The 17,069-nt window shown below is 46.8% G+C and overlaps 2 protein-coding genes across 10 annotated transcripts in view; one reads left to right on the top strand and one right to left on the bottom strand.

Moving 5' to 3' along the window:
* Positions 1-11,739, top strand: part of Arsg (arylsulfatase G) — a 133,764-nt gene extending 122,025 nt beyond the window's left edge. For all 8 annotated transcript variants that reach the window (XM_076935551.1, XM_034505659.2, XM_076935550.1 and 5 more), the window contains 2 exons: positions 3,160-3,250; positions 10,831-11,739. In XM_076935551.1, coding sequence (XP_076791666.1) covers positions 3,160-3,250; positions 10,831-11,105 — 366 coding nt within the window. In that variant the 3' untranslated portion in view covers positions 11,106-11,739. The remainder of the gene's footprint in view (positions 1-3,159; positions 3,251-10,830) is intronic.
* Positions 11,740-12,070: 331 nt separating this feature from the next.
* The window catches only part of Wipi1 (WD repeat domain, phosphoinositide interacting 1), a 37,559-nt gene continuing 32,560 nt past the window's right edge, over positions 12,071-17,069 (bottom strand). The window contains exons 11-13 of one of the 2 annotated variants that reach the window (XM_076935557.1): positions 16,390-16,508; positions 15,803-15,903; positions 12,071-13,124 (exon numbers count right to left, since the gene is read on the bottom strand). In XM_076935557.1, the coding sequence (XP_076791672.1) occupies positions 13,011-13,124; positions 15,803-15,903; positions 16,390-16,508 (334 nt within the window). In that variant the 3' untranslated portion in view covers positions 12,071-13,010. The remainder of the gene's footprint in view (positions 13,125-15,802; positions 15,904-16,389; positions 16,509-17,069) is intronic. The other variant, XM_034505660.2, reaches the window with a different exon arrangement.

Below are 17,069 nucleotides of genomic sequence, written 5' to 3'. Positions count from 1 at the left end.
TGCCTGAGCGTATGTGTGTATGCTATATGTACACAGTGCCCACAGTCATCAGAAGGCATACGACCCTCTGCAAGTGGAATTACAGACAGTTGTGAGCCTCAGTATGGGTGCTGGGAACCAAACCCAGGTCTTCTGTAAGATCAGGCATTGATTGCGCTTAGCCACTGAGCCATCTTTCCCACCCATGTACGTCCTCTTAGTCAGTGCAGTTTGTATCCACCCACAGGTGTATCCTCCATTTAGAAAGATTCTAATACAGCTTGTTTGAAAACCATTCCAGTTTCTAGAAACCCAAAAAGCTTCCTGGATGGCTGGCTCAAAACACTATGTAGATGCCTCTCAACATCTGGCTTGTCTATATTACAAGGATAGCCCAGAGATGAAGAGAGAAACAGCTTAGAACCACATATCTTCATCCATCTCCCAGGGCCATGGGATGATAAGGCTTTGGGGAAAAACACTGGCTACTAGTTTTCATATCCATGACCTCATGAGCTATTTCATTCCTTCTAGGAAGGTTGTGTCTGTGATGTTCCAAGCCCGCAGCAGCTGCATGCTTGGCATATTTTAACTCCTTGTATCCGACACCGATGGACGTATGAATAGGGCAGTGAGAGGAACCTCGAAGAGAGGGCTGAGAGCCTGAGGGGAGGGGTACACATTCCAGGACCTACTGACCCACTTTCTATTCTCCTGACTCCAAGATGGAAGCTGGAGGTGGTGACATCATGGGTGGTAGAGTCATGTCCTTCGTGACCAGGTTCAAATATTGTCAACTAAGGGACAGTTACCTCAGGATGTCTGCAACGGCATAGTCCATTCCAATATGGGGCAGCTGCGGGCTATAAACAGTTCGGCACTCCAGAGGCCAATGCATCAAGGAAACTCGAATAGCCATCACTTCTCTTAGGGAGGCCCCTAGTGGCGAAAAATGTCACCAAGCATGACGTGTGAATGATTGCCGCCCCTCTCCCACCCCTGCTTTGAAGCTGTGCAGGCCTTGGCCTGATGGGGTGGAGGAGAAACACCTCTGAGGACAATACTGTACAGGGTGACGCTCCCCGTACTTAACAAAACAACAAAAGTGTAGCAGGGCAGACTAGCACATAGGAGAGACAGGGAGCCGAGGATTCTATACAAGTTTGTAGAAGATAAAGTCAGCGGGCTTTGAACCGTGGAGCAGACATCTGGAGAGGAAATGTGTTCAGCCACTATTGCGTGTAAGCTTACCAGTATTCTTCCTCTGCTGATGTAAACAGTCTGCTCAGAGTGGGGTGGCTTATATGAGTGTCTGGAAACCCACCTCCAACTCTAAGCGTAGAAACCCAGTTTTCCTTCCTTCCTAGGTTCTGGAAATTTCTGCTAATGCCACTTACCCTTTGAATGTGGCAGGATCTCCCTAGGGAATTTCTGTTGCTGAATTCCCACAGGATGCCCATGGTCTGAAGAGATCAACCTTGACTGTGTTTTCTGTGTGTGAGGGGGTCTGAACATATCACAGATGGGGGACACAGAATGGTTCATGTCCTTCCCCTCCCTCGATACCTTTGCTTTTATCAAGAAAAAAAAAAAAAAGGGAGTGTCAGGCATGGCTTTCTGGGATGGAAGAAGTGAGGTTTGCAGTAATGACTTCCTTTCTTGTTTGGAGGAAGTCTGCTGGGGGTATTTGGAGGGTTGATGGGGGTCAGGGAAGCAGCAGGTGTTGGGGAGTCCTTCCCAGGGCGGCATCCACTCAGGGTACTGAAACTGGGGGATGGGGGTGGGTGGGCAGCTGTTTCCCTCTCCAACAGATGTTTCTCGTTATTTTTTTCCCCAAGCCCCACGGAAACTTTGAATCATGTAAGTGCCTTCCTAGCCATAGCCATATATACGGGCATGATTCATACCAGGGTAGTCTCATGCCTCCAGCCCAAACCCACCAACCTACCAAGGATGCTGGCCTTTTATTTCCTACCAGCTCTTTCCCTTGGGACCTCTGAATTAGCTATTTCCACTCTTTAGGGTAATTCTTCCATGTCTGACTGAACCAGGAAAGATGTCCTCAGCAGTGCACTAGGACTGAGTCATAGGTGTCCTCGTTCAGGCTGGGCTTGGATTGGAGCTGTAGTGCAGGGGTAGAGTGTTTGCTTAGCGTGTGTGGGGGCCTGAGTTCCATTCCCTGTACTGCAGTAAAAGGTTCAGAGTGAAGCTATGCTTGGTGCTGGAGAAATGTTTCTCATGGCAGGCATTCTTGCGAGCGAGAGAGAGAGAGAGAGAGAGAGAGAGAGAGAGAGAGAGAGAGAGAGAGAGACTGCTGGAGGCGTAAGAAGTCAGTTTTTATGGAGACCTTCAGGTGGCTTCGTTGCCAGCCCCAGGATATATGGAAGCCATCTTTGTTGGCAGGTTGCTTTCTGCATCTAAGGGGCAGGTGCGGGTAGGACTCCTGGGTGCATGACCTGGGTAGCCATAAGACACTCAGCCGAGAGAAGGGCCTGAGAGTTGATTAAAGCACTGCAATGGCTGTGTTGGAATTCTTTTGTTTGTCGAATTAAAAAGCACCAGTCGCTGATACTCAAACCCCCGAAGGTTCCAGAACCATTGGACCTATGATTTGACTGACTTATCCAGTGAGATCTCGCAGCCCCACAGAGTTGTAGCTTACCCTTCTTCAGGACTATTTCATAGTGGCTCCCAGGAGTAGGCCAGCATCAGCTACAGGCCTGTGCTTGTCAGAGGGTACTTGGGATGTTAGAGATGAAGTAGACCATGACACCTAGCATGATTTTATTTCATGTATATACAGGTATGTATGTCGTACATGTATGGGGAGGTGTATGTATATAGGTATTTAAGTGGCACATGTCTCTCACATTTGCATGTGGAGGTCACTGTCAACTCGGTTCTAACCTTCCACTTTGCTGAGGTGGGGTCTCCTGTTGCTGTGCTGTGTATGCAGTTGGTCCTAACTGAGCTTCTAATGGATTCTCACTCTACCTCCTATCTTGCAATATGGATTCTGAACTTACAGCCACACACCGACTAAGGTTTTTTTATGTGGGTTTCTGGAATCATGCTCAGGTTGCCAGGCTTGTGCATCCAACATGTTTTCCCTCAGCGCCATCTTGCTGGCCTAGCGTGGTTTTCTGATACACAGGCCATGCTCTCTGCTCTCTTTCTCAGGTACTGTTCCACCCCAACAGTGGGGCTGCTGGAGAGTATGGCGCCCTGCAGACTGTCCGCCTGGACCATTACAAGGCCTTCTACATTACTGGTAAGTGGAACCTTTCACCATGTGCATACCTCGGGTGTTCCCGAGTGGGTGTGGCTGTCTTTTTTGAGGGGTTCACATCCTTCACCTGTGACTTTGCCACCCAACTTTAAGCTTGGCTGGAGGGCCAGCAAAGGCATTCTAGACCCACCAAAACAAAAATGGGGCCTTCCTGCAGCGGGCTCTTGGCCCACGAATCTTCTTCTTCACCCTTTTCAGAGAGAAAACATTTGCTCCCAGTTACGTTTTAGATGCCAGTTTGGCTGTTGATGAAACAGAAGCGCAGAGACGTTTAATAGTGTCATTTGCTTGGCAATAAAATGTTTCAGAGGGCAGATCTTAAAGGTCTACAAAGCAGACCCACAGAAGTCTCTCCCCCTCTCCTTGGTTCACTCAGTGACTGAGACTTTTTTTTTTTTCCCCAGACAGGGTTTCTCTGTGTAGCCCTGGCTGTCCTGGAACTCACTCTGTAGACCAGGCTGACCTCGAACTCAGAAATCCGCCTGCCTCTGCCTCCCAAGTGCTGGGATTAAAGGCGTGCGCCACCATTCCCTGGCTCAGTGACTGAGACTTAAAAACTAAGAATGTATTTTAGAAAGGACATACTGGGGCTAGTGAGGTGGCCTGGTGGCCATTCTTGTTTGCTTTCTGTCATTGTGATGAAAAACCATGACCAAAAGCAACTTGGGAAGAAAAGGATAAATTGGTTTATACATCCCAGGTTACGGTCCATCACTGAGGGGAGTCAGACCAGGGTAGGAACTGAGGCAGAGGATGTGACTTACTGGCTTACTCTCTGTGCCTTGCTCAGTTTGCTTTCTTATGTCACCCAGGACTATCTGCTCAGGAGTGGTATCACCTATGATGGATGGCCCCTTATATCAATCATTAATCAAGAAAATGCCCCCACAGACTTGCCAAGAGGCAGATCCTACGGAGACTTTTTCTCCCAATTGATGTTAGTTACCTCTTTCCAAATGACTCTAGTTTGTGTCAAACTGATAAAACTATTATAGTGGGTAAAAGTATTTACCAGCAGGGTAAACACACATGCACTCGCGAACACACAATGCATACATGCTTGCACACTAATAAAATTTAAATTAAACTCTTCATTATCCCGAAATGCTTGTCCCGTTATTTCGCACTTAGTTGGAACACTAACATTTTGAAGTTAATCAATGAAAAACAAAACAAAACACATTCAGTCCTGGCTAGGACTCAATGGAGATTTCAGCTGGCTTGTTATTTCATGTTGGAGATTTTCAAAGAGTTATATAATTAAGACAGACATACACACACACACACAGACGCGAGCGCGCGTGAATGCACAATTGATTTCCTGAGCGTGAGATGTGGTTGCAATACTAGAACAAGCCCTCTGAGTTCACAGCTCCAGAGACCTTAGAAATGCTACAAGAATCTTTGGTTCCTAAACCTCAGACAAAGGGCTCAGCTGTTTGCTGTGGTCTCCGAGGGAAAGCTCGGGGATCAGAGTCCTTACATTACATTATCTAAGAGGCATGGGCCCTCCAGGCTGAAGTGATTTCATGCAGGGAGAACCCTGCCAGAGAGCCCTTGGCACCGCAATACTGGAATCGTAAACCTTACCATGAAGTAATAGAGCTGTGTAAAGTGATTGCAGTCAGACAGAAACTAAAATCCCAAGCCCAAAGGAGACCAGGGTAGGGAGCGGGGCACTGGGCTCCCACTACATTTGAGGAAAATTGCCTAACAGGGTAAGATGCCACCGTGTTGTGTGTCCTCCCTACATGGCTTAAAAAATGGCTTCCTAATTATTAGAACTGCATTTGGGAAAGGCAGATGAATAGGCATCTACTCCATTAGGACAGAGAACAATATGTTCTTCTATGATGGGCAGATGGTGTTTGGTCATGAACTGGAGTGGCCTTGACAGGTAACCAGTCTTTTAGTCTGTGGCCTAGAACTGGGAAACCTCACTGCTTTTCTTTCCTCCCTGTTTTCAAAAATCATCTCTCTCTTTTTTTTTCATTTTCTTTTTTTTTTTTTTTCAGTGTGTGTAGGTGTGTGTTCGTGTGCTGCACGCACACAAGCACACACTTATAAAGGCCAGAGGCTTTCCTCTCAGGCATCTTCCGTGATCACCCTGTCTCCTACACACTGAGGCAGGATTGCTCATTTGAATCCAGACCTCACTGACTTTGCTAGCCTGGCCAGCTTGCTCTGGAGATGCCCTGTGTCTGACTCCTGAGTGTTGGGCTTACTGGTGGCCTTCCACACTCTCGTGGTTTGAATAGGAAAGGCCTCTGTGCACTCACGTGTTTGAATGCTTTGCTCATGGGGAGTGGCGCTCTTAGGAGGTGTGGCCTTGTTGGAGGAGGTGTGTCACTTAGGGAGTGGACTTTGTGGTCTTCTATGCTCAAGCTCTGCCCGGTGTGGAACATACTTCCCCTTCTGCTGCCTGCAGATCAGTTCCCTCTCCAGCACCGGGTCTGCCTGGACACGGCCATGCTTCCTGCCATGATGATAATGGACTGAACCTCTGCAGCTGTGAGCCAGCCCCAACTAAATGTCTTCCTTTATAAGAGTGGGACTTTTGGAAGCTGCTGAGATCATGAAAATGCTAATGTCACCTGTGTATTAACCCATTGATGGCTTTGCTGCACAGTAGGCTCTTAGGATGCAGGCCAGTTCAGAGGAAGGTCATTGTGGGTGTACTCTTAAAAGGCATATCTTACCTCTTCCTCCCTGTCCCTCTCCCTCTCCCTGTCCCTCTCCCTCTCCCTTCCTCCCTCTCCCTATCCCTCTCTCTCCCTCTCCCTCTCCCTCTCCCTCTTCCTCCCTCTCCCTCTCCCTCCCTCCCCCTCTCCCTCTCCCTCCCTCCCCCTCTCCCTCTCCATCTCCCTTCCTCCCTCTCCCTATCCCTCTCTCTCCCCCTCCCCTCCCTTTCCCCCTCCCCTCCCCCTCCCCCTCTCCCTCTCCCTCTCTCTGCTTCCTGTCCATTTTAAAGTAATCAGCTTTTCTTTGGTGCTTTTGGCCTTGCAAAACCCCAAGAGCCAGGCAAAACCTCTGAAAGCATGAGCCAATGTAAATCTTTCCTCATTGAGTTGTTTACCTCAAGCATTTTGTCACAGCAACTAAAAGCTAGAGAGTACAATCAACATTGACTGGTTTCCAGTTGTTATGCCAACTGTATATTCCTAAATGAACCTACACAGTCATAATACACACACACACACACACACACACAATTATACACATTCCTAAAGGAACCCACTCAGTCATGCTATTATGTATACATACATATATAAAATACACACATACACACATTCCTAAACAAACCCACTCAGTCATGATATTGTGTGTGTGTGTGTATATATATGTATACATATACATATGTGTGTATATGTGCAGGTATGTATATGTATGCATATGTGTATATATGCATATATACATATATGTACATATATTTATATACATATATGTATATATGTATTGTACACATATGTACAATACACTCATATATATGAGTGTATATATTTTTATATAATACACACACATATATTATTGGATTTGATTTGCTAGGAGTTTGCTTATAATTTCCATTCTTGTAAAGCATATGTCAAGGTTTGGTGCAGGAGTTTTGCTGGTCACATGAAATGAGTTTGGGAGAAGTCTCTGTTTTCTCAAAAGGGCTTCCTAAGATTGGTCCACTCCTTTCCTGATTGATTGAATTTGTCTGTGAAACTATTTGTCATTTCCAGTGTTGTAAAACTATTGCTGTGTTTTCTTCTAAGGGTTTTTTTATGTCTTGAGTTTAGGTCTTGGAGCCGTTTGGGGTTAACTTTTGTACCTGACTTTTTTGTAAGAGTACAGCTGAACCCTGAACTACCTCTCCAGTTCCCACTGTTGCATTTGTTAAATATTTACTTTTACAATTTTAAATAGTATGCTTGTGTACCTCTGTGTGTATCTCTGTGTGTAAGAACACAGGAACCCATGGAAGCTAGAGGTGTCAGATCCACGTGGAATGGGATTTACAGACAGTTGTGAGCCACCCAGTGTAGGAGCTTGGAAATTAATGGGTGCTGGGAACTGAACTTAAGTCTCTGCATGAGTAATATGGGCTCTTAACCACTCAGCCCTCTCTCTAGCACCCGCCACTGCTGTAGTTTAAAATGTTAGTTTTCCTCTCCTGCTCCCAAACCGTGGCATTTTACTATAGCGTTTACTATGGGACCCGCCTGAGTTCCTGGAGTTTAAATTTACAAAAGTAGGAGGCGCCCAGTTAAAGATGCAGCTTAGTGGTACAATGCTTTCTGCTGGGCTCAATTCCCTGGCCCCGATGATGAGGAGAGACTAACAACATCCATAAAGGATGGAGTACCAATGATAAGATCCCTCTGGGATTTTTCTCTCCCAGACCTGTCCGTCAAAAGCTGCTCCCTGCCATGTCACACCAACAGAGGTCTCTGCTGTGGTAACTCAGCAGTCCTCTCTGCCCAGCCCCTCTTCAACATGGAGCATGGCCTTGCTCTGTCTGTGCACTCTCAGAGCTAATGGAAACTGTTCCTTTTTCAGTATGTCGAGTTTTCTTTCTGCTGATGTAAGGAGTAGTGCTTCCATGCTGCTTTTGGGCCATAGTGGCACCTCCTGGTTGGTTGTTTAAAAACCATGCACTGTGCCTTGTTGGTGAAGTCCTGGGGAGTGACTTCTGAGCTTCGTGGGAAGTCGATTTCAGTTCATTCTCTTGAACTTGGGAGGAAGGGTTTATTCTGTGTCCTTAGGATTTTTGCCTGTCAGATTTTTGTCCCTTAGTTTAGAAAAGTCCCTAACCCCCAGGCTCTGATTTCCGTTTCTCACCTGAGCTTTGGGGGAGGGGAGGTGTCAGTAGTGAATAAGGGAAATTTTGGTTTTGTTTTGCTGTTTCATATCTATTTTTTTTCTCTCTCTTGAAAGAGAGTCTCATTTTGTAGTCCAGGTTAGTCTTGAACTACAAGGCCAGGCTGGCCTGGAAGTCTCCGTCTCTGTATCTTAGGTGTTGGGTTACAGGCTTGTACCAAGGTGCCTGGTTCATTCCTCTCATCTAACTGGACTCACACTCCAAATGTTTTCTTTGTGGCAGGCTGCCACCAAAGTGCCTATTTTGGTCTTCCAGCTGGGCTCTCTCTGGGGACTCTTTCAAGGGTCAGCCAAGGATTCACAGGAGTTCATATGAAGGTTTTGAGGCTGGTGATCTGTGGCAGTCTTCCTCGTAGAACTTCACCTGTCAGTTTTCATCATTTGTGGTGACCTTAAACACTGACATCTTAAACCACCTCAGCTTTCCTCAGGAATTCTGCCTATTCCACACTTCTGGTTGCAGCATCTCCAGGGTAGGGAAACGTGGGACCAGGTCTAACACGGTGTGGCTTCTTTACAGGTTCAGGTCCCTTCCAGTCTTTGCCTGTCTTGATCATTCCGCTACAGTGCTTTCGTATTGATTTGCTACAAGAGATTGCCTAGAATTCCTTTTGCTATCTAGAGGATGGTAGTTCAAAGGACACCACTGTACTGTTTCCTTAAGTGAAACTTATTATGATTGTGTATGATGTATATTTATTTGCATGACTGTGTATGATGTATATTTGCAGGTGTGTGGTATACATGTAGAGGCCAGTGGACAACTATGTACCCTTAGTTGTATGGGTTTTGACTCTGGTTTGTGTGGCCCATGTGGCAAGTATTTCTATGTGGTGAGCCACACCCCTTATGGGCCTCGTGTCTGTATTTTTAAAATTCTTTTTAAGATGAAGTCTCATGTACTTCAGGATAGCCTCAACTGATTTTGTAGCCAAGGCTGGTCTTGAACTCCTCATCTTCATGTCTCTACTGCTGGATTCCAGGCATGTTCCACTATGTCCCAGCTTGGATAATATACATTTAAAGGCAGGTTCACTGTGTAGCTCTGGGCTGGTCTCGAACTCACAGATCTTCTTGCCTCTGGCTCCCAAATGCTGGGATTAAAGGCTTATATTTCCTTACTCAGTAGATCACTTAACTTTTATGAGAGTCACCCCCACCTTTTCCTTGGTTGACTGTTGAAGCTTGTGTCACTTCAAGTGCTGCTTGCTGATGCTGGAGTCAAATTTTTGTCAATTCTAGACAAAGATAGTAATTCCTTATCCCTGCTGAAATGAGAGTCTACCAGGGGAGGGAACCCCTGCTGGAGGCTTTGGTCTGTCAGAGGGCAATGGGACACACTCATTCTTCTCGAGAGTTCTGGTTTCATTTCCATCCATATTGAACGAGAAAGCTGTGTCCTGGATTGCTGACTTGGGTCCCTTTAGATTTGTCTTTGCTGAGTTGAGCTGTGGCATTGTGCTGTCATCATGTGGTGAGAAGACACCACAGCTGGACCCCTTTTGTCTGTTGTAAGAATGTCATCAGACTGGGCAAGGCTGTACACACCTGTCATCTTGGCACTTGAGAGGCTGAGGCAGGAGGATAAAGAGCTTGAAGCCAGCCCAGGATATATAGTAAAACCCTACTCTATCCTTATACTCAAATGAGGGTATAAGCCCATGATATAGGGTTTTCTATAGGAAGGGCCACTGGAAGAATTTCTCGGACATCCGTTCAGGGAAAGAACTCTCTTTCTCCCAAGAAATTGATGTTTCTATCTCATTAATGTTTTACCATCAAGATGCCCAGAAGCAAACTGTTACTTAATTACATAGATTTCTGTTAGACACCCTAGCTACTTTTTGCATAGAAAGAGGAAGGGGAAAAAAATCACTTGAATCATTATGATACAGTGCCGGGTGCTGGAGAGATGGCTTATCAGTTAAGAGCACTTGCTGTTCTTCCAGAGGACTCAGGTTGGGTTCCTAGCACCTGAACAGTGACTCACAACCATCTGTAACCCCAGTTCCAGGGGATTAGATGTCCTCTTCTGGCCTCTATGTGTACTGCATGCACAAGGTGTTTATACTTGGGCAAAACCTCTGTACACCTAAAAAATAAATATTGTCTTTAAAAGTGAGAAATGCTTCAGATGCTTTTAGCTCTCCTCTTTCAGAGTGACATAATAACCAGATTCTTAATCTCTGTAACCTCACCATCTTCAGGGAAATTAACCTTCTTGTCAGCCACCAAGTTCAACAGTTGCCATTGGAGAAATCAGTATTCAAAAATATCAGACTCGAGGGCCAGCAAGATGGCTTAGTAGTTTGATGACTTGAACTTTCAGTGGTAGAAGACTCCAGAAAGTTGTCTTCTGACCTTCATATGTGTACCAATTACAAAACAACCAACCACCAAAAAAACCAAAACAACAACAACCACAAATCTTGCTCTCAAAGGCCAGAGACACATGGTCTTTGAACAGATGTTCACTGGTTCTGAAGGCAGGTCCAAGGGGCCAGATCTAATCCCCCTGGACAGACAATCATCACTGGAAAGACAGACTACAATCTCAAGGGCATTTATTTGTCAGGGAGAGCAGCCGTTTGAATTCCTAGGCTTAGTTCCTTTCACGTGTAATCAACCACAGATGCCTGTCCTCCTCTGCAGCTCAGGGTGAAGGTTGGGTTTCACATTTTTGGTCATCCTTCCCATAGGTGGAGCCAAAGCTTGTGACGGGAGTGTGGGTCCTGAGCAGCACCACGTCCCCCCTCTCATTTTCAACCTAGAAGATGATGTTGCTGAGGCCGTGCCTCTACAGAAGGGAAGCCCCGAGTACCAGGAGGTGCTGCCGAAGGTCACCAGGGTTCTTGCAGATGTCCTCCAAGACATTGCTGATGACAACAGCTCCCGAGCAGACTATACTCAGGATCCTTCAGTGACTCCATGCTGTAACCCTTATCAAATTACCTGCCGTTGCCAACCGGTCTGATAGGTTTTTTTTTTTTTTTTTTTTTTTTGTTTTTAATCCCGCATGAGAAATACTCTCTCTGGAAATTTTAGGCAGGTGGGTTTACTTCCAAATTTCAGTTTGGTCATGGACGTCTATTTAGAAAGGAAGTTGCGGCATTTGGTTAGGAAGCTCCAGCGTTAGCTCTCTCTGTGTGGACTGTCTTCTCTGCATGCCGGCTTGAGAAGCACTGAGCACTGGAAGAATGGACACAGGTATAGGTCAGCACTAGGGGGCTATGGAGTCACCGCCTAGGTCCAAGCCCTAGGTTTTAAGCTTGGGCAGTGACTTAAATCTCAATTGCAAGTTGATTTTGAAGGTTAACGTAACACATGAGGCTGCGTGCGTTTCCCTGACACCAGGCAGAACCTCAATATTTTAGTTTCTATCTTGTGCCCCCAGTTTCAGTAGCCATTTCAGCATAAACTTCTTATCTGGTACGTAGAGCTTGGTCCTCTTCAATGTGCATACAAGTTCCTGGGGATCTTGCAAAATGCACATTCTGGAGGGGAGGGACCTGGAAGCCTACTCTGTTACCCGATTCCTTTGAGATACCTTGAGCAAGCACAGCCAAACCAAAGTGAGGTCTTCCCAGGCCTTGGAGCAGAACTCACGGTCCGTCCTTCTTGTTAACGTCAAATGGGTGTATTATAAAAATTTTAAGAGTTTGGGGCTGAAGTGGTGGTCTGTTGGTTAAGAGCTCGACCTGTTCAGTTCCCAGTGCCCACACGGTAGCTTGAACTATCTATACTCCATTCTAGGGTACCTCATACTCTTCTCTGGTTTCTTAGAATGCCAGGCATGTACACGGTGTACATACAGGTAGGTAAAACACTCATATATTAAAACATAACCTTGCAAACAAAAAAAGGTTTGGAATTTTTTCCCAGCCCCTAAAACTTCTAAAAATAAAATAAAATAAAATAAAAATGTAAACAACTCACAAGTGCATTGCCATGATTTTATTTAATTAGTGTCCTGAATGGGAGTCCAAGGTAATAAACGATTTATTCCAATCACTGCAAAAATACTTGGCCTGGCTAAAATAGTCTCTCTCTCTATGTCTGTAATATACATGGAACATACTTCCAAGAGGTTTCCCGCCACATACATTTTTTTTTTTACACAGCATACATTTGACAGGGATGCCCTTTTTAATATAAAATTCCGGTTATATACCAATATGGTTAGTTAGCATTTACACTGTGGTTTGAAGGTCTTTTAAATAGCATGGTGTGACTCCAGCATTCTCCTTGCCCACTGGTAGCCAAGGCTGAGGGGCTTGGGTATGGGCTAACCACGGTCTATGGCTCAGGCAGCGAGGCACCCAGGATTCCTGCCTCCCTCCCCTCTCTGCCCACAACATTGATTGCTTTCCGTTTCTTCCTTGTTCTCTCCAAAACCACCTGACAGGGGTTTTCCTGACTTATGAGGTAGGCTTCTTGTCAGGACTGCTTCGTTTTGTTCTTCTGACTTCCACGGCACAAGATTATCTACCAAAATCAAAACAGAATATGGCCTTACTCTTCTCAGGAGAGGCTTCAGGGAGGCAGGCTGGGTTACCCAGGGGTCTGTGCTAGGTGGGTCAGCAGGGGAGGCTGGACCTTTGGGATTTTTCTGTATGACCACAGACTGACCCTTACTCATGGCCATGGGAAAATCCACCCATCTCTTGAAGGTGTATATAACTGTAGCACAGATCCCAAAAATACTGTTTACAGACTGGGTGTGTGCACGTGTGCTCGGAGGCATATGTGCATTAAAAAAAAAAAAGGCTCATCTTATTTGTAAACCACTGACTGCAAAACAACTAGAGAGAACACAGAAAGGCAGCATATGCTCTTGGTCCGACCGGCCATTCTCTTGCTCACAATGGTAACATTAGTGTCACAGAGTACACGGATTGCAGGCTGGCTTGCTACGGAAGCAGAAGCTGCTGGCCCTCCTCAAAGCCTCTTCCCAGGGGACCAGGGATGATGAGCGTGCTTTTCTCTTGCTGGTCTTGAGGCGAAGTCAATCCCAGAGAGGAGAGTGGTGTTAGGAGGGCAGTGGTAGTTTAGTTTATAAAGAAAACTAGCAATGACTCCCAGGCTTAAGGCAGAGCCCAGAGGCCCAGAGGCCCAGAGGGCCTCTCCAGTAGTGAGTCTGATATTCCTATCTGAAAGCGAAGTGATTTTGGCTAAGCTGAGACTCTCAAGATCCTTTTGTAGTCTTACAGGCTTTTTAAAGAATTGTGAATGAAGATATGGTTTCTGGGGAAATATTTGCAAGAGGCATACACTTCAGAATAAAGGCAGAAGGGGGCTTTCCTAGCAAGCCCAGCCGAACACTGAAGCTACAGAGACCTGGCTGAGATGGCTACACTGACCAACAGCCAGCATCGCTCTTGCCTCTGGTCCTTGGGCCTGAAGATATAGAAGCCTGCCTGCTGCTGACTTGGGACCTCAGTCTGAACATCGGCTCCTCCTCTTCATCTACCTGCAGGCTGTGGGACAGGCTGGGCCTGGCAGCCACCATATAACACTTAGCACCTGTGGCACCCAGAGGCTATCCCATCCTAGCTGGACTCCAACAACTCTAGAAACTTGACAAGTGACCAATACTTAACTGACAGGGCAAATTGCTTGCACACAATTTTTTTTTTTTTTTTTTTTTTTGAGGCTGGGGCTGGAGCCCAGTGCCCATTGCCTACTGAACTAGCCACACCCCTAGCCCAGACAAGAGTTCTAAGTGCAGCTTAAGTCAACTTTCACAGATTTGCTCCTTAGGAGAGGGAGACAGGACAGCTGGTTTGCACCCTGGCTTTCACGTCTTGGTGAGCTTGCCTCGAGGCACATTTAAACATTAGTGTTTTTGGACGTGTTGGGAGGGGGAGGACACTGAGCATGGAACTCAGAGCCTCTTACATGCTAGGCAAACACACCATCATTAATCCATACCTGTCAACACCAGTTCTCAAATTAAGCCTCTCTGAGCCTCCTCCCCTCGAGGAAAGTAGCTCATTTGGGGTTATTATTTTATATGAGTTTTCTCTAACAGTGGGCTACCTCCTACCTGCCGATGTTCAAATTACTCAAATTCTGTAAACAAGGAGGTTGCAAGGTCTGTTCTGTCTATACTGAAGACCCTAACTAAATGTGTGATGTAGCAATCTTCTGCAGCAGCCTCAGGGTTTTACCGAAATTGCTAAAGCAGAACTGAGTGAACATCTGAGTGTCACAGAACAGGACGCTCTGGCCATGTTTGTCCCCACAGTCTGACCGAGAGCGCTCAGGCTCCCAGAAGATGTAATGCCAGTTAAATAGTTAAATAACCAACTTCCAGAAGACAGACAAACTCTATAGTTCTAGGGAGCATCATGGAAGCCCAGAGGCACTGCTGACTGACGAGCAACTGTTAGGCAGTGGGCCAGTGGCTGTCTTAAAATGTATAATTAGTTTTGTTTTGTTTTAAAGAACTGCTTCTTTGCACCATTAATACATAACTGTCACTTGCTTGCAATGTATTTGTCAAGTTGCCTATGAAAGTCCAAAAATGTTCATTTCAAACTGCAATCTACAAAAGCCAGTATGGACGTCACAAACGCCCCCTGTTCACTCAAAAAGGAGCCTCACCAACCCCAGAGCCCACAGGACCACTCCTTTCTGTTCCATCCAGCTGAAATGATCTCAAGTTGACTATCTGGGAGGGTTTTTTTTTTTTTTTTTTTTTTTTTTTGGACAAGGCATCATATAACTCAGGCTGGCCTTGAACTCACTATGTACCTCAGATGACCCTGAACATCTGATACTCTTGCTTCCAAGTACTGGAATTACGGGTGTGTACCACTATGCTCAATTTTAAGTGCTGCCAGGAACTGAACCTAGGGTTTCATGTGTGCCAGGCAAGCATTCTACCAATTGAGTCACATCCCTGGCCACTGTGATGTTTCCTGACTGAAATACACAAGAGGCACACACTGCTCCTCTCTAGACGGGGATGGCACCTAAGGACGCCCTGACAGTCCCCAGTGCTGGGTGAGAGAACCTTCCCTCCAGCTGTCAACAGAAGCCAAGCCCAGTGCTCAGCACCCCTGGCATCTCTCACAGCGGGCAACCTGAAGCAGGATGCCTTGCTGAAGGTCTCCAGGTGAGCTCCTGACTCCCACCCTGGCTTTATACATGTGTTTCCTGGTGGGTGCCTGTAGCTGTGGGAGAGGATCAAGAGTACACAGTACTAGAGCTGCAGGCAGGGTGCATGGCAGTTCCTGCAGCCAGCTCAGAGTCCCAGCACGACCTAGCCCCATGAACTCATCATAACAAGTAACAGGCAGCATTCTACAAAAGCATTCTTAAGGCGTTTCAGAAAACCAGACAGGCAGAAACTCCGACCTCACAAGGAGCTAGAGTAGTGTATGTATAGAGGCAGAGGCAAGGAGTCTAGAGGTCTCTGAGCCATCCACACTCCCCGGGTTAGTATTTGGTTATGGTAATGCTGTCAGGCCTCAAGCACCACACCAATAGGCTAGCCTGCAGGATCTGAAACTGCAAAGTGGGTGCCCCAGGCTCTGGTTGTAAAGAGGATTAGTCTTAGTCGTTAGGAGTTAGAGCACAGGGCAGTGACTTGGCCTCTTGTGGGAGACAAAGCTTCCTTCCAGGCATATAGATGGAGTAACTCTGTTAAGGGTTCCGAATGCTCACAGGGGGAAACTCATTCTCATCGTCAAGACACACTGGTCCCGTTGCAAACTCATGTTCCGGAATAACTTCTCCTCGGAGCGCCCCACCGTCCTCAGAGTATCCTGGAGGCAGGAGGGAGAAATGAATCAGGAGACGCCCCATGGCAGGTGCTGGAGGGACAGGACCTGAGAGCACGGGAGGGTAGCTGCACTTTGCCTCCTGAAGAGAATGAGCCTAAGTCCTCACAGTCCCTGGGCTGTGACAGGCAGGTCTGTGAGAGACAGGCAGGTCTCAGCCACCTCCTGTCGGAAACTCCAGCTCTTTGGAATGTTTCGAGAAGTAAAGGGTCATTGGCTACTTCTTTATTTCGTGCCTTTAATTGCAGTACTGGGAGGAGAGGCAGGTGGATCTTTGTGAATTTGAGGCCAGCCTGGTCTACAGAGTGAGACACTATCGAAAGAAAGGAAGGGAGGGAGAGAGGGAGGGATGGAGGGAGAAAGGGAGGGAGGGAAGGAAGGAAGGAAGGAAGGAAGGAAGGAAGGAAGGAAGGAAGGAGGGAGCCAAACCTTTTTGGGCTCTATCCTTCAGTATTAGGGACCTGGCCTCACCTGGTACCGTGGAGGCTGCGGATGCGCTGGGCCTTGCTACAGTTGCGGCGTAAGATGGAGGTAAGGAAGGTCTGAGGTCATTTTCTTTGTTCTCTTCTGTTGTTCCTGAGCTAAGCAAGCTATGTGCAGTAATCAGGGAGAGGAAGAATAGAAGAAGTCAGTGCATCCCCAAAACACCTTCGCGGGAGAAGGGCGAAGAGGCCCGTGCTCTCAGACCTGCCAGCACTCTATATGACCAGCATGTACCCAAGTGGGTCAGCCGGGCACCTGCAACATGTCCCTGGCTTGCAGCCCTCTGCTCCTCTGGTGTATTGAGGCAGGAAGGTTAAGACATGCTAATGAGGTCATGCTAATGAGGTCATGCTAATGACATGCTAATGAGTCCGTGGGTAAGGTGCTCACGGAATTTTAGAAGTTTTTAAATCTGATTCTGTGAACACTTTTTGACTGTCTACTGTGTTCTTAAGGGCTGTGGTGGGAGGCCAGGCTGAGCAGGAAAACATCCCATTTGGGGTATTATGTCATCTGCCTGGGACTGCCTCAAAGGAACATTGAACTAAGGATACCTGACAATGAGCCTGACCTGAAGCAACAAGCCTGCTGAGGGCCTGGCACAGAGACTTCGAGGAGGACGTAGGATGGCAGCCACAACACTGAAGCAGGCCGCAGCTGTCCCCAGC

Source organism: Arvicanthis niloticus, chromosome 6, assembly GCF_011762505.2.
Source record: "Arvicanthis niloticus isolate mArvNil1 chromosome 6, mArvNil1.pat.X, whole genome shotgun sequence".
Taxonomy (NCBI): domain Eukaryota; kingdom Metazoa; phylum Chordata; class Mammalia; order Rodentia; family Muridae; genus Arvicanthis; species Arvicanthis niloticus.
This window is presented reverse-complemented; position numbering and strand designations above follow the sequence as displayed.